The following is a 22597-nucleotide window of genomic DNA, read 5'->3' as shown; positions in this document are numbered from 1 at the left end:
AATCCAATATAACAATGGCTTAATCTACACAAACATAGCTGGTGAAACACGTAGGAGATTTCAAAAATATTGATTTTGATGTCAACAAAAAAAAGAATGAATTTGAATGAATAGTTTTCCATACGTGCTAGACCGTTCAAATGTTAGGCCGATAAAGGAATCTTTTTTTTTTTTTTGACAAAGGTACAATGGTGTTAGTCTTCGGAGATAAAAAAAACCTATCATAGTTATACAAAAGAGATCTCATGATCCAATTTAACTGACATGTATATATCATGGATGAATTTGAAATTTCAATTTATGGTCAAGTAGTGAACAGACATATATTCATCAATAATCTACATACAGTATACTTCTGTGCACCGTAACGTTGTCAATCAAAAATTTTTGTTTTGTTTTTGCTTAATAGAGACAAGATATAATACACTTCCGCAGCCATATTATGAGTCTGCTCCCTTTTAAACTCTTTTTACTCTCGCACTTTTCAGTTCTTTCATATGACATTTCATACACACATTACTTCTTACACTACAATATTTACTCTACGCTGTTCTATTCTATGTAGCGGACGAGTAGTATGCAAAAAACAATAAAAAATTAAAAAAAAAAAAAAACGTCGCGGACGTATAACACGCAAAATTAACGGGTTATTAATCAAATATAGTTTAATTACATAATATAATTATATAAACAACAATACAACAACAAAAGTAACGCTAACTTTATTAAGACGCAGACAAAGAATTTTATATTCATTTTGGGCTGTTTTTACACCTTAAATGAAATATTGAAAAGGTAGGAATATAGACGTAACGGTTTTTTTTTTTTTTAATCAAATTTGGACCAGTTACGCTGCTTGCCAGGGAACGTCCCAGACGAATACTGCCTCCCAAAAATGATTCCATTTTGTAACATTTATCAGAAGCAACTTTTTCTTTTCAATAGCAAAGTATGCGCCTAATAATCGCATCCTTGTTTCCTTCCATCCAAGCAAGCATAACCAGAAAACCTATTTTTTCAGACGACAAACCCAGGATGCTGACTGCGATAGATGTGAAGAGGAAAATTAATAATATCCGTTTGTGAGCATTTTTATTAGCGACATCTATTGTTGAAAATAACAAAGTAAAGCTAAGTGCCAGTGCACATAACGATTAAATCCGATGAGTTTGACCTTTCTCTACATAAAATAACAGTTTTCCATTTAGTATTATTGATTTCTTTAGTGCGCACAGATGCTAATCATGAAGAGCTCGAATCACTCAGCTCAAAAACTCTTTTAGAAGCTTATGGTGATAATGCTCTATCATATACCAATTGTCGGTTTTGGTTCCAACGATTGAAAAGTGGTGATTTTGATGTCAATGAGAAAGAACGGTCTGAAGGGCCAAAAAAGCAGACAGTCAAATGCAAGGCATATTGAACGAAAACCCAGCTCAAACTCTTAAAAAACTTTCAAACAGCTTCCCAGTTGATGAATCAATTGTGTCTAGACGTTTACATGGGATGGGATAGATGCAGCAGGAATGGAAATGGCCAGCATACGAATAAGCAGAAAATTTCAAACCTTTTCAATATCACGGTTTCGTTGCTTGTCAAACAAAAAAAGAAGAAAGTCATGCCTAAGTCCAGGAGACCCATGGACATCGACACCAAAGCGGAATGTTCATGTTCACAAAGTTCTGCTGCGTATATGGTGGGATCAGCAAGTTGTAGTGTATTAAGAGCTGCTAAAATCGAATGAAACTGTTACTGCAGGTGTCTACTAACGTCAATTGAACGAATTGCATAATGTGCTTGTGTCGCAAAAAGGACCCGCAATAGCGGTTAACAGACGCAAAATATCCCTCTTACGTAAAAACGCCACATCACAAGCTGCAAGAATTGTCAGGGATACACTATTGCAGCTCGAATGGCAAATTTTGCCGCACGCAGCGGCAATAACGCAGACATAACGTTTTCTGACTACCGATTGTTCAGATCGATGTAACATGTATGATGTAACATAAATTACTTTTGGAATTGAAAAAACGATCAAAACACATCTGCAAACACCTAATAAATAAAAGCGTAAAAATGGCTTCGAAAAATTTGTATTAAAGCTTTTACTGATTGATATTAGTTTTTTTTTTATTTTAGTTTGGCATTACCAACAGTAAGGGGTGTGAAGATGTGACCATATGAAATTCTTTCTGTACGCTATCTCTGATATGTAAATAAGAGCAATATTGGTAACACGAGATATATGCCTGAGATGAGAACATGACAGACGAACACGAAACTATGACTTCTCAACAGGTATTTACAGAGAGCAAAGGTTAGTTACATTTGCATACAAAGGAGCTGTGCACATCTTAACAAACAACAATAACGAAAATATATGTTTTTCTTATAATTGTTATAAATGACGATAACGTTTTATTAGCAACGAATAATTAGCAAAAATGGATGGTATCAAGCACTCATAAATAAAGGCCAACAAAGCTACGCAGCTATGGATAAATTTTGCACATCTTCCATAAAAAATTAAAAAATAAGATAGATATGTAATATGAGAAGTCTCTCGCTAACCATATTCAGTGGGAGAAGAATAAAGCTTCCAAGTATATATTTTCGTTAAGAATAAAGAAAATTTATTAAAAATAAAGCATATATTTGAAACTAATTTGACTTAGAAAGCAATGCGAAACGATGTTATCACGCGAAGTAAAATCAAAGCCCAAGTTAATGTGTTTAAAAAATCAAAGCAATATATATAGATACCATGGTACCACCTATAAATAAGTGAGCAGTTGGAAACTTGTAGCATGATGAAGAGCGAAGTTGTCTATAATTCTTTCTCAAAAAATCCTCTTCTTCGTCGTCTTCTTCTTGAAATCTAGCAAGCCACTTATCTGAGATTGCGCTAATACTGCCTGCTTGGCGGGGCTCGTTCAAAAAATCTTGATTAAAGCAGTTCTGATTTGTACCGACTATACCAACTAATTCATCTTTCAAACAATAAGATCATAATGGTTAAGATCAATGAAAAAATTTCTTTAAAAAGCAATTAAAATTTTTAATATACCGTTACATATAAGAGGAGCGCCAGGAGTAATATCACATGGTTTAACTCCTTCTTCGGCACTATGAAAACATATCGTTGCTTCCTGAAGATTAGGGATATGTTTGAGGCAATCATCTCTTCTTAGTGTTCTCACTCTAGTATCAAATACGTGATTCTTCGAACATAAAGTCTAGTTCGGGCGATTTGTTAAGAGGTTAAAAATTAAAATTAAAAAAACTTGAAGATTTAAATGGAGAAATAACTTTACCTCACTCTGGCCCCAACTTGGAATCACACAGATAACTTCGTCATCAAATTTTTTTCTGTTTATTGGCATCATCGAAACCGTTTGAGCAGTAAATTTCAACTTCTGCAACAATCGAATCATTGCAACCTGATTAGTACGCGGAAGACTACCATCATTCTCATACTCCGACTCTTTGAAGTGAACAACTTGAGATTTTTCTACTTCAACTTCAAGACTTGGTTGACCGGCCACAACTCTCTTCTCTAAAAGTGCCTTCGAGTCATCACTCATACTACATGATAAACAATGATTTATGAGTTACGAACATGATGCATATGCATTTTGGATTCGAATGGTCGCGTATTCTTTCGATTTTCGTGTGTTTGTCGTGTACACTTACACGTTATTCAAAATTTGAAGCAAATTAACCATGAAACCGGTGGTTAAGACGCGATTCTCTCTCACTATAACGCCAGCAAAAACGAATACAATATTCCGTTCAACTGAGCCTTCTATGAACACCAGATATTTTGAGTATTTCGATTCGACTGGATGTAAGATTTTCCATATTGTATGATCGCCACGTTTGGAGATTTTCCCTGCAATACCCTCTGTTTCTCGCATAAAATCCGTGATATTACTCAGAGAGATTGTTGCCGATGATCGATGGCTCACAGCACACGTTATTAAAGAGATTATAAAAAAATAATTTAACATCGCAAGCAAATTCTTACAAAAGCTTTGAAAATCTAATGACAAATAGCAAACACAATTTTCATAAGTTATTATGTTTTAAATTATCATCATTTATTTGGTTAAGTCGAGAAGCAATTAGCTAATGCAACAAAATATTCATATATATATTTATATATATGCTTCTCTCTGGGTGCGTCAAGCGTTTCGACAAAATGAATATGCCTCGCATCCTTCGGTGACGGGTATAAAAGGTAATTAAGCACGCCAATAACACTGTCAATTCCGTGAAATTAATGAGAGATGGTTTTGATAGTATGGTTTAATGTGTGTTTTGACAGTATGTCTTCCTTTTGTAAGCTTTAATATTTTAATAGACAAATTTAAACATTTCAAAACAGATAAGTTCGACACAGTTCAGTTCTTACACCAGTTAAGACAATTGTCCTTTTTCGTTGTACTTACTCCCGTGTGAACTACTAACACGATACAGAGCCTTTCTATCCACGGCCTTATGTACAAGACCGTCAGTGTACAATAGAAATCACTTCCCGAAATGCGCTTTCAAGTTATGCTATCTGCTATAACAAATTACTACCGAATTTGCTCATTCACTAATTGAATACACACTTCCTTGAGCATCTTCTTCACCATGGTGCTCGAAATCTAGCTTCAGTGTTAGCCCATATCATCTGTATAGACAAATTCAATATATATTTAATACATATCCCAATGATGCATCTCTACATGGTAATGGGTCAGGTGAAACGATTGAAATGCAGTCTAATTTTACAAAAAAATGGAAAGCGGCTTTACTTGATTTTTATAGAATTAGTAACAATTGGTGGCGCAATTGGGTACATCGAGCCAATAGGTTATCGCAAGATAACCTTTATAACTGATGGTAAGTCTGCTATTCAAATAATTTCGACACGGAGAGGCATGATCTGTATGCAGCTCACATCTTTACGTACATTGGAAATTACTCAGTAACTGAACTCAAGCTTCTTCTGGTACCAAGTTAGTTTATTTTCTCACTCAGCGAAGAAGCAGACTGTCTGGATAAACAAGCAATTACAGAGATGCTTTTTAGTTCTACTGTATTCGTAGAGAAGCTTTAAAGATTATCAAAAACTTACTGCTTAAGGAATGGAAGCAAGTATCCTGAACCATAGATTTTCAAGCAATTATTCAATTCATGAAAAATCGGTATCCGATTTCTTCTAACAGATGACAGCTATGATAAGGCTTATCTTCTCATATAATTCGGATAGCATCTTGTGACCTTTGCAACACATTTTCTTTGAAGGAAGCAGGAAGCAGCATTTAATTTTGAAATTCAAAAACCGTAGTAACAAACGATGCTTATTGTTGGCCTAAGCTTACAATTTTTCTGCCCATCACTGAAAGGGAAAAATTCCCTTAAATAGTTTTAATGGAAGAATGCGACTCCGTATCTTCCATTTAAACCTCTTAAAACCCGGCAAGAGCCATTTACGTTCCAATCGGGCTATTTTTACGATTGCTTCTCAGATAACTGGTTATATAGAAAACTCGTACTATCGTCATTAATCGGTGACATACTACATGAATGTTCTAAATACAGATGTGTTGCGATCAGTTTTTGAATATCACTTCCTTTAAACTTTTTTATAAAAAATTTTAAAAAGTAAATATTTACAAAAAGATATAATTTTCAGTATTTTGTTATCAAAAGCGATGGACAGCCATTTGATATACAATTTTTTTATGCGTAGCTCAGTTTCTCAAGAGATCAGCCCTCCTACGATAATAAGATATCATTATTAATATTATATGAGAAAGACAGATTAGCGATGGCAATAGCAAAAAAGGTGAGAGGCGCTCCTGTCTGACTTTGTAAGTTTATGTTATACGTACCTACATGTCCGAATTATAATCATTTTACGATATTTGCGGAGAATAATCGCCATCGATGTATTTAAGTAAAACTACTAGTTTTTGGCTCTCTTCTTACTAACAAATTTTTTTTTTTAATTTTATTGCCAAATAAAAAATATTTGGTACAATTCCTTTAATATTTTTCCATTTAAATAGATATATCTGCAAATGTCTTCCACTCGTCGAATATATTCTACAAATAAAGTAAGCGAGGACAATTGTTACGCACTTTTGTGATATCGTTAACGCATAAATCGTAACCGTCAGCGTCTAGCTCTTCAAGAGCCGGAAAATATGTGCTAATTTCTTCAAAATTCGAAAAAGAGCATTCTCTGGTCCTTCCACACGAATAGAGCTCGAGATGGCTTAATTCATTAAATTTAAAATTTAAATTCAATATCCAGAGAATCCTGATGGGACAAAAACATGAACGAAGTCTTCGCAGACCTTTTAAATTGCTTATGTTGGGTTTTAAGCAAAGATTTTTTATGTTGGTTTTTGAGCAACATGGACCCAGAAAAAGGTGCCGCAAACGTGTGAGCCGGCGAAAAATGCCACACATTTCTTCATCGGTTAACTGGCTGAAACTCAAATCGAGTGTCGTTAAATTAGGCAAACGTTGAAACAGCGTAAAGAGCAACTCTCCCGTCAAATGGGGTTTGAACAATTCCAATTCAGTTAGTTTTGTATTTGTTTTTGGAGCTATACTATGAATGAGATCTTGGGGAGTGAATTCCCTGGCATCCAAACTCAGACGGCGCAACTTGCCGCTCAGGACGCTTAGCCGTTTAGCCAAATTCCCGCTGTTACGCCTTTCCGCGTCAAATACGGTCAGCCGCAACTCCAACGTTTCTATGCAGCTAAACCATTTTCGGCAAATTAAATCCAAAAATTCCACCGGTTTAGCATCCAAATCGACAATTATAGTTTTGAGTTGATTTTCTTTTGGAAGATTTTCTAAGAGAAATCTCGTGCTATGGTCTATCATATTCACAAATCCACCAACACGTAGTACCTTCAATTGTGTAAACTTGTTAAAGATTTCATGTAAGTGAATCTGTTCCGTCAAACTAGGAGATACGAGGTTGATTTCGAGTGTACGCAATGAGGACACATTCGTTGTTAATAAGTTTAAGTAGTTGGGATAATAGCTAGCGATGCGTAGTTTTTCTAAGCGTATTTTTGGCATTTCGGTTAAAGGAGACGATAATTGAATTTTGAGATGGCACTCTCCGCCATAAGGCAGTAATAAGGATTTAAGTTTTGAAAATTTACTTAAATCTATCGATAAGCTTTCCGCTAAGCGCATATTTGACAAATCCAATTCCTTTAGTTTCGTTAAAGGATTATTGAGCACTGAAAGACTTGAGGGTCTATCCAGTTTTAGTTGAACGATATCCGACCTCAAATATTGGAACATTTTTAATAATAATGCATGTTCTACGCAATTAGCGCTATCGAATCCGTCAACTATTTCTACAGTTTGAAATTTAAAATCTTTACGTTCTAGAAGATCGCAAATATCTTTCAAGTTTTCTCTAACGATGACCAACTTGGATTTGCGTGTTAGTGCAGGTGCACGAGCCAATTGAGACCAATGTTTGCAGACCAAATTTACTTGTGATAAATCCGCATATGATAAATTGCAGAAAATTTGTAACCACATTTCATCGGGTAAGGCAAGTGCTGCATTAGTTTCGTCATTTCGTATGTTCTGCTTACTGCATGATATACTCTGAAATAAGTAAAATATCCTGCTTTAATATGTGTATATGTGACCTTTATCGACAGAAAGAAATGTAGTTAAGCAAATGTGCTGTAAAGTGTTTGAACAAACAAGGTTTTACTAAGAGTGCGTCCCCTATAAACCACTTTAGATAAACATTACATGACGATGCAAAATGCATCACTATTTCCGCAATATCGATTGCATCCGTTTGTTTGTTTATATAATAAAATCTGGGAAACAAAAGTAGATTTTATACAGGGCGTATACTTCCCCAAGCGGCATCTTACTAATACGTTCCCTTCATTTTGTACGAAAGCGAAAAACGTAATTGATTCTTGTCCAATGAACGAACACTTTTGCCTTTTTATTTGTTGATCTCACCGAATTTTTTTTATTCAATAGTCAGATAGCGGGAAACCATAAAACTTTCTTGTGTTTGTTGTATAGTCTTACTTATAGATATTGTTTAGTGGTATTGTTAAACTTACCTTAGATTCTATGTCTGATTGTATAGCTTCCGCGGTTGGATCGTGATCCAGTTGATTTGCACTGTAGTAAGGTGAACTGCGGCACATTTCCAAAGGAAGTGGTTTACATGCATTTCCATTGTCCGCGATGCTAATCATAAAAGTTAAGAATATATGAGAACGTTTTCTGTAGAGAACAAATCTCTTTCAAAAGTTAGCTGGCCTTTAACTAAGTTTGCTCACACCTTAGCATATGACCAGAGATTATGTGTAAGGATAGATGAATAACTGAATATGAATTCCAAGTATACCAAAGATATTTTTAAAAGATTGATAAGTAAAAGTGTCTATTAGGCCGAATCATAAATAGCCTCCTTTATGGGAGGGTAGATATAAGTGGGCAGAATTGATGAGCTTGTCAGCGTATAAAGCGGATACTTGGAAATTGATTAACAAATTTGATTCTAGAGATACAAATTTGAAGCGTGAATCGAATTTTAAGATCCTTCCGGCTTTGGCCAAAAATGTAGCAGAAAGTTTAAATACATCACAGTCACAATGTTTGCCTCCATTCGAAGAATTTAGGGAAAGTTGATAACTAAAGTAAAAAATATGGATATTGTTTGTGACTCTACCCAAAAATATTACTTACTTCAAAAATTTAATTGTCGCATTCTTTTATGCGCAATGATGTTGAATGCATGATAGGGTTTTCCGAAATCTTTAACATTTTGAAAAGTTTTGCTGGCATTTACAGAGGGCGATGCAAAATCGCAGTGATAGACATACGACGAATCTCTTATAACTGTAAAAGTATTAAATTGAAATTTTTACTTACATATTTGACATCCTGGGATATGATTGAGTGGAAGGCTCCAAAACTTCTTGTAGATATATATTTCAATATTCACAGTAGACAGTTGAAATATATCCGGATTCGATTTTAAGCGACGGTTGTAATTGTTGAATAAGTGATTTCAACTATTTCAACTATTCGTTAACAGTGCTTGTTAGTTATACTCCTTAGTCGACAAAGTCAGATTTTCCACTGGATGTATTATCAAATTATTTTTCTTTTTATTCGTTTAGTTTAGATTTTATATCTATGGAATATTTTGGTCTTTCTTTAATCGCTTTATGGAAAAACATAAGTTTTTATAATCAATTCCAAGAATATCTTGAATATTTGTGCTGATTAAATTCATGAATTTTTAATTACAACAAGCTGTCAAATTAAGATTGAAATGACGGCAAATCTTAAAATTCTTTATTATATGTTTTGTGGGAAATTTTATGAAAATGAATTATATCTGGCTTTATTTGTCAAAACTTATGTTAAATAGAAGCAGAAGTGACTATGGTTTGTAGTACCTGAGCAAAGACCGAGGGTATTCCAAGTTCATTTTTATATGTTAATGTTTCCTAAGGTTTTTCCTAAGGGTTTTCTCTAAATATATTTACATTCTACACCATTTGAAGTGTTATAGTCAGGTAGTGCAGATGTATGCAATGCTCCGTAAACCCAATAAATTCTCGTTATATTATGTCAATCGATTTCGAATAATCTTTTCGGTCAATGGAATGATATCTGTCCGCTGGCGCCCCTGGTTAACTGTTTGTCTGCCTAACTTTCTTGTGTATTAATTTCAATTTTTGCGATATTCAAAAACAACCTGACTGGTCCAAGGAAAAACCCAAATTGAAAATGGATTTGCAGTTTTTCGTACTTCATCCTCAATAATAGTAATCTTTAAGTAAGTTTACTGTGATAAAATTGGATTATATAAGTTTATATTCTCCTCCTTTTACAAGCATTCTCACAAGATATAATATTTCAATAGAGGCAATGCATAATTTTTATTAGTTATCGACAACAATAGGTGAAGAATTATGTAATATTAGACGAAGTAGTGTAGAGTCGTCCTTCTCCGCATGAAAATTGGCTACATGGCTAAGGTTATGATGTAAAATGCTTGCACAGTAGTGAATAAGCTAAGCAGGGTATAAATATATTCAATCTGATCTTGCATACCTAAAATTCATAGATATGCGCTGATGTATAAAAATATTTGTCCGTTGATGACAATATCCTCCGATTGTTCCTAGATCATAATTATTTTCTATTCATTGCATTTTCAACGATATAACCCCATAGCAATTGACGCGTGAATATTAAAGTTAAGCTAAAGAAGAAGAAGCGAAATGAAAAACTAAAGAAACAATATTCTTCTGATTTATTTACAATTACAAGCGTTTTAATGGAAAAGTCTAAAATGTTATTTATTTATTCAATTATTGATTATATATATATATAGCGTACATCCCAGTAAAGAAGAACTTATATGTTGGTATCTATGTGTAACAATATTTAAATATATGTATAGGACATATGATAGAGTCATCTGGAAAAGAAAATCATTCCATACATTAGAAACTGCAATATATACACATGAAATCTAATACACATGAACATCTATATACGTCTTAATTAATAATATAATGCACACATTCCTCTCATACAGTATATGCACTCTAGATATGCACGCAATCCGGTAAACCAGGAATATCATAGAGTATGTTCGCGGAAGAGTGTTGCGTGTCTTGTTAATGGAATTAACATCTTCGTAAAGAACAAGCGTAAAGAATTATGAAGTTGTTAGCTTGTTCGGCACAGTGGGCGTCTTAGTATCACATAGATGGCATATTGAAGGAAATTTTCCCAAGTAGCCTCCAAGTAGCTTTCCAAGTAGCCGGGGAGAAGAAGTCATCCCGTATTAATTTGGGGAGGTCAATGAATCCCATTCGAGATCCGCACGACGTCTACAAGAATATTCACACACTACTATTGTATATTCAAGAGTAGGGTGAAACAGAGCAGTATACACATGCAAGCAAGTGTCAAGAAATTCCTTCGACCATATTTTCAAGAATCCTAAGAATAACTTCACTTTGTTTACATAAACCTCGACGTGTCAGTTAAATTTCCGTAAGTTATATTATATTAAGAATATAAATTACATCTACAGTGGCAGGTTTTGCTAACTTTACTGCATTTCAATTTATGGTTTCATTTGTTTCGAAGAATTTTTTTTATTAAGCCCTGCTTTTACAATTCACAGCCGTTTTATGGCACAGCTAAGGTATTACTTTGTATTCTTTTTCCATTATTTTGTCATTTCTATTGCCCGTGAGATTACGTAATTTCTTTATTAATGTTTTCCTTTCCTTTGAATACATTTCCCGATTTTGATTTACACGTAAAACGTGGCATTCGACACTCGTTGTGGAAAGAAACGCAAACTTTAACGAATGACGGTTTCCGACATCGAAAGTCATCATTACAAAATTGAAAATTACTTTCGCGATTGTCCGATATCGACAGTAATTTATGCCGTCTCAACACAACGCCACATATGCAGACACCAGCCGAGCAGGCGGGCAAATAGAAATACATGTTTAAATCGACGCAACAGCTGAACAGGAACCTATAAAAGTTGCACATCTTCTTGAAGTCCTTCGTTGTGTTGCATTCGTGATCTTATCGCAAATGATGCACAGTATAAAAATTGATGAAAAAAAAGTTCTTTTTATTAGAAATTTGGTGCATTGATGTCTTTTGACCTAGACGTGCGTTATTGAAAATGGCATAGGTTGGATAATTTTTTCGACCGCTCTCCTTATATTGTGTCATTGCAAAAAAGCTTTTATAAAAAAAAAACTGCAATTTTCAATACTTCCCGATAAGTATTCAGCATAAATTAGCACAAGATATGGACCATATATTACGGTTTTTCCTCTCATGTAACCTTTTCTAGAAGAAGCAAAGCTTTAGCCCTCAGAAGGATTCAATTTTTTTGTATTTTCTGATGCGTTTTGCTTCGTAACGGTTACTTCAACTAAGAATTAATTTAGATCTATATTTTGGACACCGCCGCTTCCATGGACATAGTATAATAACACAGTATAATATTCAGTACTTTTTGATACGAGTAGAAGAAGTAAGATAAAATTTTTGACGAGTCATTTTGACATTTATTAAATTTAGGCCACGTCAGTTCACGTCCTGGGCTCTCTCCCGTATAGGAATTCTCGTGAAAAATATGATTTTACATAATTCTTGGGTGTTCCTTCAGGAAAATTAATAAACAATTGCATTAAGCAAAGTTGTGTAGGGTATTCAACAATCGACTTTGCTTGACTGGTATGTTCTTACAGATAACTAAAGAAATTTTAATGCTGTGTGTTTGTGAGAAGTTGAATTTTTCTTTTGAATTGAGCGGGGGTGAGACATATCAACATATCAAACACACCAAAAGTGATAGTCTCTTGATGGTTAAACGTTCGAAGTCGTATATTCTTTATTATTATTAATTTCTCTTAGTAAGTAAACATATCAATCAGAATTGCTCTTTGAAATTGGCTCCTGCGACAGATTTTTATGAAAGCCTCGGTAGCTCTTCAATTTCAAATGTTCTGCCAACGAATAATATTCGTGGGGTTTTCCATAACTCCACAATACGTCATATGTGAAAACATACTTTCGCATTAAGGCGTTACTTTAAATGCGCTGCTAACGTGTATTCATTTCAAAGTTAACCAACAACCCAGTTTAATAAATTGATTGTAACTTTATAAATAACCTAGTTGGCTAACACACACAAGCAACGCTAGCTTATGAGAAGTAAAAACTGCATAACAAAGAGTTCCTTTTAACAGAACGGAATCAATTACCTTCAGTTCGTTCATTCATTCATTCATATGCAAGAAAAGATCTAAATGACAATTAATAAAACAATCTGTGTTAACTACCTGTAATAATAAATAAAAATAACATTTAGGGAAACGTACAAGAGAAAACAAATTCTCCTTCCCCACAATCATAAAGAACTTGCATTTTAAATATCGTTAATGAATACGCGGCGGTTCCTAATTTTTTCTTGAATATACGGCATAACGTCATAACCCGAAGCTCGTTATCACAAAATCTTTGGCTCGCCTTAGGTATCTCAGTGGTCTAAGCAAACGATTTTTCGATTATTCCGCGACATCATTCATAAAAGTTATACCGATTTGCGGAGTTATTTTTAACTGATAATTTTAAAAAACTACGAAACAGAACCAAGTTCACTGAGGAGGAAAATCAAAGATGATACGATGAGCAAAAGCGGGCACTTGAATTAATGGGATGACATATATTTTTATTTATTTTTGTTCAAAATGAAAATAATCGCGTTTATTCTTAAATCTTTTCTTACTTTTCAATGGTAACGAATTATCCGAAATCTGAGAGCGTACGGTTTAGAGATAGCCTCAGAAGGAGCAGTTCTTCGTTACTTTGCTTTTACTTTTTATTTTTTTATATTCATTTACTTCTATTAAAGTAAATCTCACACAAGTACGTTAAGACCGGATATTTCTGGAACGATTAAGCAGATGTTAGTGGAATACTAGATAAAATTCTCGTCTTCCTATATAAAATTCCTCGTCTACTAGATAAAATTCCTCGTTTAACTCTGAAGGCTTTAAATATATTGACATCCTTTACACAGACCCTAAAGACAGATCGTGATATCATAGTATCACCGAAGTTTAAATGAGACGTTCACTTTGTGCTCACAATATTGCATTTTAACTGGGTGCTGACTACGGGTACTTTTTGCCATATTTGTTTCTTATCAATTCAGCGCAGTGCGATAAAAGAGCGAAAATTGTTGTATCCATTGTTGCGCATAGGAAATGTGATGAAAAAGCTGACTCGGAACATTTGTGAGTTTTGATTGATTCTCAGAAACTAGTGCAGTCGCATACGAAGGACATAATTTTAACAAAGTGTATTGCAATTAGTAAGACAAAAAGAAAATTATTTAAATAATTTAAAAACTGAAGTTGAAAAGTGTGTTTGTGACAGCAATTATTATTATTTAAATCCGGTAAAACACATGTCAAGCTCAACCAGCACGTCACGGCATTATCATTATATTGCACCGCGAGCAAGAGATGACAGTTAATAGACAATTAAAATCGAAAACCGCACAATTTATTTACTCAGTTGAAAAATGAATAAAAATTCTAAAAAAAAAAAATTCGGTCTGCAGCAATGAATAAGCTCTCCTTAATCCTTCGCCATCAGTACTTACTTTCGTTTTCACTTTTGCAAAATAATGATTTCAATTTTATATTTATTAGCATAAGATTTAATTTATTATACATTTATAATTATTATTAACTTTAAATTCATTAAAACTTCTATAAGTATTAAATTATTTACATAGCTTTATAATTTTGTATAACTTACATGCCCTTTACATGGTATATGTTATGTATATTTAATACCAAGCATCATAAAGGATGACGTAAACATTTCTTTAATTAGAGAAAAAGATTACAATCCATTCAGTTTTCATTCAGAGTTGTATGCGCACAAGTTTAACAGACATAAGACGATAAGAGGCACATTTGCATTAACAAAATTTGTAACACTTTTTTGAATCTTGTCCATCCTTCTTAACAATAACAAGCCTTGCACTTATTGCAAATTAAAGCATTTCTTATGAAATTTTTGGGGGATTTGTCTGTCCAGTTTAAAAGATATGAGATATGAGCGATGAGTAAAATTTTATTTAATCGGATTTGTTATTTTACATAAAACTACATACATATATACATATATTTATTTATATAACAAATTTTATACTAAGTTATATAAAAAGTAGTTTTGAGTTGCGTTTTCACTTATACTACTCCCTCACTAGAGGATAATTAACTTTAAAAAAGAACATGATCCAACTATATATGAAATATATTGCAGTTCACTAAATCGAGATTGAATATTTTTCACATACTGCTAAGTGATTCCGTAAAAATGCAATTATGCACGGGGTTTACAGTGAAAGAGTGGAAAAAATCACATTTTTCGTCACATATTTTGTAATTTCAGTGAAATTCGTGTTTTTATGTCAAAGTAGTTCTCGATTTGGCAGCATTGAAATTTGGTATGTTGAAAATCGATAAATTTTCCCTTGCCTCCGTGTATTGTTCAAGTGTGTAAACTTATGGTGTTGCATCTAAACGAAGAACAATCAAAATGAATCACTTAATGCTTTTCAATGCAATGTAAACAATTTTGTTTTGAAGGAAAATCATTGGATGAAATCATCGAAATCTATTCTAAGTGCAAACACCGTAAAAGATAGCGGATGCCAAAGATTATTTTCCAAGGTTTTTTACTTATTTCAATTTTAATCGTAAAAATTAATGAAGTATTTACGAAAAATATATATATTTTCGACTTTATAACTCGCTTTGATAACTAAACTTGCAATGACCTTGCAATTTATTGACGTGTACGCCTAGCTATATGCATGAATGCTCCGCAGTAGCCTCTATCGGTTAAGTTCAACTATTACCGAAAGTGGGATACCCAAAGAAGTTAGTCGTATAACCTTAGTTACATAAGCTCCATCAACTCAAATATGGGCGAGCATAACAAAATAATCTTAAGTTTAAGTTAAGTATTGTCACCAATAATTTGCAGAGTATAATAGAAATTATTAGAAATTTTACCAACATATACTTATTAAAATGTTATAAAATTACTCTTAGTAAAGGTGATCTCACTCAATCCGCAGGCCTTCTCTTCTCTACGGAATTTTTTTAAATGAATTTACGTTACTCTTTCATTTTTCACAGTCGAAAGGATTTCAATTTGAAATTCAGTCTCGAATTTATTTATTTATTCTTTTTATTTTTGATAATTAAATTAATTGAGATTTCCTTGATTTTGGCGTCTTGGTTTCGAAAAATCCTCTTATCAAAATGGATCATCATAGTTGTTCGTTTCCTACATGCGTAGTGTCTGTGGGTAACGAATGTGTCTGAAATGAATATAAACAAGAAAACGGTTATCCAACCTGAAGCGAATCCGAAGCATACACGACCAAGAGTAAAAACAGTGCAAAATTGCTTATGCCTATGTCTTACATTAGTTTTTGTCAAGAACATTTTTTGCGACTGTCATGTCAAACTTTATTTCATTTTCATATTGAATAACTTTTTTAGTATTTTTAAGTTACTTTTTTTTCTCCTAGACCGTAAGCAAGCTAAGTATACTACATATGAAAATTTGAAAATTTTTTTAATTAATCCGAGGCAGTATATGAGACGTCTACTATGATTGATTACCTCCTTTAACGGACATGTCCATTCAGAAGGTTATGCTACGCTTATGGAAACCAATAATGTGAATATCGTACATAGGTAATAGCGCCGTTATTGCACTGGCCACCACTTTGTGTTATATGTTTTATATTTGCCAAATAACAATTAAAATGAAGAGCGTTTTTTGTCAATAATGATTTAAGCATTTACCTGCAATGCTGCACGTTTATGATGTATAGATGAGTTGATGGATGATTTTGTTTTGCTTTTGCCGCGCCAAGAGCACATTAGCAATTCTCGCATACCTTTGCGGAAATTACGACTAAGAAATGCATAAAGCAATGGATTGATGCCAGAATTGAAATAAGTCACCAGAAATGTTAAAGGTGTAAATAGAGCATTAAAATTTGAGTCGCCACGATACGAATGTGACCTAATAATGTTAAAAGATTTTTAATAATATTTTATTAAATAAAAAATTATTTAATAAAAAAAATGTTTTTATGCACTTACCAATACTGCCACATTTTTCGTGCGTGATACGGTAAATTACATAATGCGAAAGTTAAAACGAATATGATTAACATTCGTACGACCCCACGGCGAGCACGTAACACATTATTGGATGAGGAATGCGATATATGTGTAACACGTTGTCCACTGTGTACGTTATGACGGCTCGTTGTATTTGTTGCCTGCGTTGAATTTTGATATTCTGACTGCTGATGGGAATGATGATAATGATGAAGATGATTGTGGTTATAAAAACTGGTCTTGCGACATGCACTTACTACCGGACGATCAGAATCCAATGTTACCTGAAAGAAAAAATTTTTTTTTTCTTTTGGGCAACAAAGCAAACCATACGTACTGGCAAATTTCTAGTTCGGCAAAGCGAATACAATTTATATTATACGAATCTCCATGCGTTGTGCATTGAAGTTAGCACACATATACGTACATACATATATCTAATGTATATACAAAAAAAACAAAAAAAAAAGGAAGAAGATTTTAATTAAGAAAAGTGACTAAAGGCATTTCCACACTAATAAAAGCGAAATGCAGGAAATGGAAAACATTATATGTGAGAAACAGTAGATGTGACTCTTGGCTTTTGAAGAAAATTTAATGTAAATATTTAACAGACATCTCTCTCTCTCTCTCTTGTACTTAAAGAAGCTGCATTTTGAATCGGTAAAATTCATGAGATTCAATTTTGCACTGCGGATGCTATTTAAATCGAATAAGATATGCTGCATGCATCATGGTTTGCTTTAACCTTCTTCAATTTTATGGACTTGTCGACCAGCATAAATTCATACCTTGACAGTTACGCATAAATGCGATTCTTTTTGTTATTGTTCTTTTAAAAAATGGTTCATAAGGCATCTAATATTCCACAATTTTTTCGTATTTTTTTTTTTTTTTTTATAGTTAACCTAGTTTCCATGAAGTCGATGATGTCTAAATATTCCACGATTGACATCTTTTTTTTTTGTCGAATTGGTACTATCGCAAATATAAGGATAGATAGCTGGCACAAACATTTCCCGATCGATTAATCCAAGGTCAAAAAATCGAAACAAAGCGAATTAAGATGATTTCTTTCGATAGCAATACATGTATGCAAACTGTGGGTAGTTTAAGTGTGAAACCCAAACCAAAATGTAGTAGAAGCTATCGAAGCAACTCGGAATTAAAAATAACTTTGTTAGAAAACTTTGTTGTTTTTTATTTATATTTTTTTATAGGGATAACAGATTTTAAAAATACGTATCCTCATACGTAGCCGACTTAACATGACACTATTTATATACACCAGCGCTTTACAAAAAAAGTTTTTATTTTCCTAAATGGTATCCTTTTAGACCAATGAATTTGTCGCAAGGATGTTCTGTATCTTCGATATCCTATATACAATTAGAATCATCGTATCTCCCAAAGGAGTCATCTCACGCCGTAGATGCCAACGCTTCACTGTTTTACAAATCTGTTGCCATTAAGAAACTTTTTCAAAAGAGATAAATTTAGGCGTGATAGGGCAAATAGGTTGCCATAACTTGTTTCCCGGACGCCTGAAATGATGCATTATATTATAGGCCAGCGTACTTCCTTAATGGACCCAACATTTTCTTTCGCCATCATGGCGCCATGATGTAGCCACTGGGTTATAATATCTTCTTTGGATTCTCTTCTTCTCTTCGTCTCTTTCAATCTACTGCTTTGACTGTGTCTTCATCTAAGGTGTCCAATAACACATCCTTGTCCTACTCATTGCTATAAAGATCTTGCAAAAACTAGTGAAATATGGCGAAGCATCCTCACGATTCGAAATTTTGCTTCATTGCGATGGAAATGCCTAACACACAGGTTGCCTAATTTCCCTTGACAAAAGACATAATTTGTACAATTTTTTGCTGATTTCTGTAATCAAATTGGAAAGCAAACTAGAAGCATATACGCACGTTGTCAACAGTCGGACACGCTGAAGTTGCCTTCACGGCCAAAATAATTCATTATTATTTTCTTTCCTTCCTGAAAGATGCTTGCACTAGTACGACTAAAAGTCTTTTTACAGCAATCGGCAAAAGGTAACATAATAAATGCTTGCAGCTTAACATGAAATAATTTGCAGATATTGTCTCTGCTTCTTTTTACCAAATAATGAAAGTGTTTCCTTTACGTTTATAAAAAAGTTTCATTATCAGAAGTGATTATAGACTACAATAAAAAAAGGAAGAAAATCTAAGGAGATTGTAATGTAAAAAAAGCAAGAAAATACTGGTTTTCAAATTTTCTGAATGGCACTTAATTTAACTTTTTTCGCTTTCGAAAAGTAAAAGATTAAAGCTAAAGTTTTTTTTAATCTTTATTGTTTTCCAAAGTAAAATACCTTTTAAAGAATCTGCATAAATTGTTGTATTTTCTGTTTTTCCGAGTTTATTATATTAAGTGATTCGTTTTATAGGCTACAGAAATCCTAATCTGTATATGCCGTTCATGCATTTATTTGGATTTATAATTAAGCAGCTTGGAAGCATATATCACTGTCTGAAGAGTTAAACGTTTTTAAAAGTTTTCAATCGGTAAATAAAAGTGTGTAGAAAATTTCAGCAAGATCAGACACGTGAACCAGCCCGAAATATCAATTAGAAGAATCTCTATCAGAATAGTAATTTAAAACACGTTGGCAAGGCAGAGAGGGATTCAAGAAACGATCACTCGGCCTTAAATTTTCGCATATTCAGAAATACTTTAAATCCGCTTTACATTTGACATTTTTTCGTAATAACGTGCGGGTCTAATCCATTTTGAGTCACATAAGTTGGGTCTATCTTAGCTCTTCCATGGATACATCCATTATACCTTTACTACTATAGAAGTGTTGTAGGGTATTATAACTATGAAAACGACAACAAAACTTGGAGAGAATTGTATATCCTTCTTATCGCAAGCAGTTAACAATGCTATTTTTGTGTTACTTTGTAATTGGAAACGTATTCAACGAGTTTACACAGTCGCTTGTAGGAATTCTTTTTCGACTTCATATTCATCCTAATATCTATAATATTAGGAAAAGTTCATCGCGATTTGTATCTTTGGCTTACCGCAAGATGATATATATATATATATATGTCTTCACGATTAATGCCTAAATGAAATTACGTTTGTCTATCTTTCTATTCTACTTTAGGACCATGTTTGGAAATCGGGATGTGACACTCCCTGAGTCACCCTGAGAGTGCTTAGTATACAATTTTTTTTTCAAATGTTTTCTGTTCACTCCCATTAAGCTAATTAGGACCGAGGATCCGTTGACAAAGAACACCTACTTCATGAGAAACATATATTTATTTTAGAAAGTGAATAAATGTTAAGACTAAAAGTCTTAAAGCGCCAGCATTTAAGGCAAACCAGTGTTATTGAAAACTCTACCGCAATTGAGATTTGAACTCACTACCATTGAGTTGTCAGTCTAGACTCTTTGCCTACTCGTCCGTACTCAGGGGTATAAATATGCCTTCTAAAGTACCGTCAAGTTGCACAATCACTTAACTTGTAACTTACAATCTGTTGGATGTAGAGGAATCTTCGCTGTATCTTGTAATTCGGCCCTGGTTGTTGTTAAAACTAAATCAAACAATCTCGAACTGTTTAGAGGAACTTGATTAACGCGTTTCGTCCATTGTGAAACCTTCTCAGTAAAATTTTATTAAAAATGGTTATAAATAATTTAGCAATTCATGGGCTGTGAGTATAAAGAGGATAAAAAGGATCAATTTTAAGTTTTTTCTTGCTAAGTATGAATGCTTTACATACTACATAGCCGAAAGCTAATTTTGTGTTCAAAATGTACCTCATTCTTATCATTCTAATATCATTTGATCAATATTATCATTTGATTTATATTAACATATAAAAGATGCAATGGCAGCAAAATGAAGTTGTTATGTATTGTTGATTATTTTTATCATTTTAATGCAGGTATTTTGCGAATTTACGTATTTTGTATTATTTAGTATTTTATTTATTTATTTATTTTCATTTTTTTTTTTTTTTTTGTATCGTATGGAACGTGATCAGATTAGTATTGCAGATATAATTGAAATAAATTTAAAGTTGAGATTCAGAATGTGTTGAAAAACATCACATGCAGCATATAAAGGAGAGTAAGACAAAAAACGCAAAAATTGAAAAGCATTATAAATAGGAAATAGAAATAAGGAAGAAAAACAAAAAAAAAAAAAAGAGAAAGAGAGAGAGAGAAAGAAAAAGTATATTAGTAAAATTGAAAAGAGAAATTTTTTAAAAACAATTGATAAGCAGATTGTATATGTATCACGTTTTATCTTCTAAATTGTTAGCTAATGCTATATAAATATTAAATAAAAATAGATAAAAAAATTATTTTCTTTCAATTTATATACATAGCATTTACAGTAAGGCTTAAGGATACATTAATTTTATCATGTCATAGATGAGACTCAAAACCCTCTATTTCTCGAATCGGATAAGATTTTTACCTTACTTGGTTAAATCGGTTTACCAGCCTTTCAAACTTTTTTTATTCTTAGCGAAAATGGAAAAAACTGCGATAGAAATCGAATAAATTAATTCACTGAAAATTCTGTACTTGACTTAGGAAAAGACATATGCTTACAACAAACCTTTCTCAAAGAAAGATATGAAAGAAATCTTTTAGAAATTGATATCTATTCAAAGTATTTACCTAAATTATCAGAGGCGGTCAGAATTTTAAAGTGAAACTTGTCCTTGATTAGTCAAATGATAAAAAAAAAAAAATGATATATGTTAATGAATGTAGCACAGTGTGTTGATTCCTTGGGATCGGCGTTCTGATCATCAGGATCAGGGAATAATTGCCAATTCTTTCGACTTTTAGACTACCGTCTGTGACGGTGACATACAAGTGTATAAGAATACGAATGCATTTGCAAAGCAAATATAAATTTCTTTTTCACTTAATCTTTTGTGTTGAATTCTTTATATTAAATTATTTCATTTCTTATGGCTCAGTGAGTATGAAATCTTACTCAAAATTCTTTTATATTTTTGTTAAATGAAATGATATCTGCTTGACTATTGGTTATCAACCGAGTACAAAACGGTCGACGAATACTCAATTCTTACTAACCAATCGTAATTTGTTTGTGATCTGTGTAAACTGACCTGAGCAAATTATTCTTGCGTAAGTACTTGATTAACAAACTTGTTCAGGGGTAATTTTAGATTACATTTTTATTGCACGTGTTGGAAGGAAGCGTCTTCGTAGCAGAAGGATTCACACGTTCGCCAGAACTGACTGGGTTAGCAACAGGATGTTTTCTGTGTTGTTGTTGTTGCTCTTCTAGAACATAATGAACGTGGTTTTAATTTTTCAAAAACTTGACATTTAGGAGGAACAATAGAAGACTATTCGCAAGCATTAGTATTTTCAGCCGTTTCATATCCAGTTGATCTATGAAAAAAAAGAGAAATCCTTGCCTATGAAAGTCTTTTGTATAATTGACAAACTCTTTGTTCATTTTATTTGAAAATATTCTTCAATTGTCATAATGCAGAAGAATCTATCATAGGGATTCAGAAGAGCGGAGATTGTCGTAATAGCTAAGCAGATTTGTTTAAAATATTGCTGCTGTTTACGATAATACGTTAGGATCACACAACGATAAACCGGATAAACTTGCGAATTATTATTTCGATTCGAAGAGAATTTCAGAAATTGAAGTGTGGACTGATGTATTGGAAGCGAAATTTCTGTCAACAAACATAGTGTCATTTGCGGCTTTGAAGCCCGCTTGTTAAGATCACCC

The 22597-nt window shown here is 33.1% G+C and overlaps 2 protein-coding genes across 6 annotated transcripts in view; both read right to left on the bottom strand.

The window, feature by feature from the left end:
* Nucleotides 1-6099: 6099 nt before the first annotated feature.
* Nucleotides 6100-9131, bottom strand: LOC119632807. Its single transcript, XM_038025922.1, has 3 exons — nt 8941-9131; nt 8124-8253; nt 6100-7641 (listed from the first exon to the last, which is right to left on the bottom strand). The coding sequence occupies exons 1-3, from the start codon at nt 8949-8951 to the stop codon at nt 6100-6102; spliced, it is 1683 nt and encodes a 560-aa protein (XP_037881850.1). The 5' UTR covers nt 8952-9131.
* Nucleotides 9132-14763: 5632 nt separating this feature from the next.
* The window catches only part of LOC119633833 (trissin receptor), a 61590-nt gene continuing 53756 nt past the window's right edge, over nt 14764-22597 (bottom strand). For 3 of the 5 annotated variants that reach the window (XM_038027609.1, XM_038027608.1, XM_038027607.1), the window contains 4 exons: nt 20620-20634; nt 16773-17077; nt 16470-16692; nt 15926-15976 (listed from right to left, as the gene is read on the bottom strand). In XM_038027609.1, the coding sequence (XP_037883537.1) occupies nt 15926-15976; nt 16470-16692; nt 16773-17077; nt 20620-20634 (594 nt within the window). Of the gene's footprint in view, nt 15977-16469; nt 16693-16772; nt 17078-20619; nt 20635-22597 lie in introns of all 5 variants that reach the window. The other 2 variants (XM_038027605.1, XM_038027606.1) reach the window with 2 other exon arrangements.

The sequence above is a fragment of the Glossina fuscipes genome, unplaced genomic scaffold (assembly GCF_014805625.2).
Source record: "Glossina fuscipes isolate IAEA_lab_2018 unplaced genomic scaffold, Yale_Gfus_2 2, whole genome shotgun sequence".
NCBI lineage: Eukaryota > Metazoa > Arthropoda > Insecta > Diptera > Glossinidae > Glossina > Glossina fuscipes.
The sequence above is the reverse complement of the archived record's forward strand: the minus strand, read 5'-3'. Positions and strand labels throughout refer to the sequence as shown.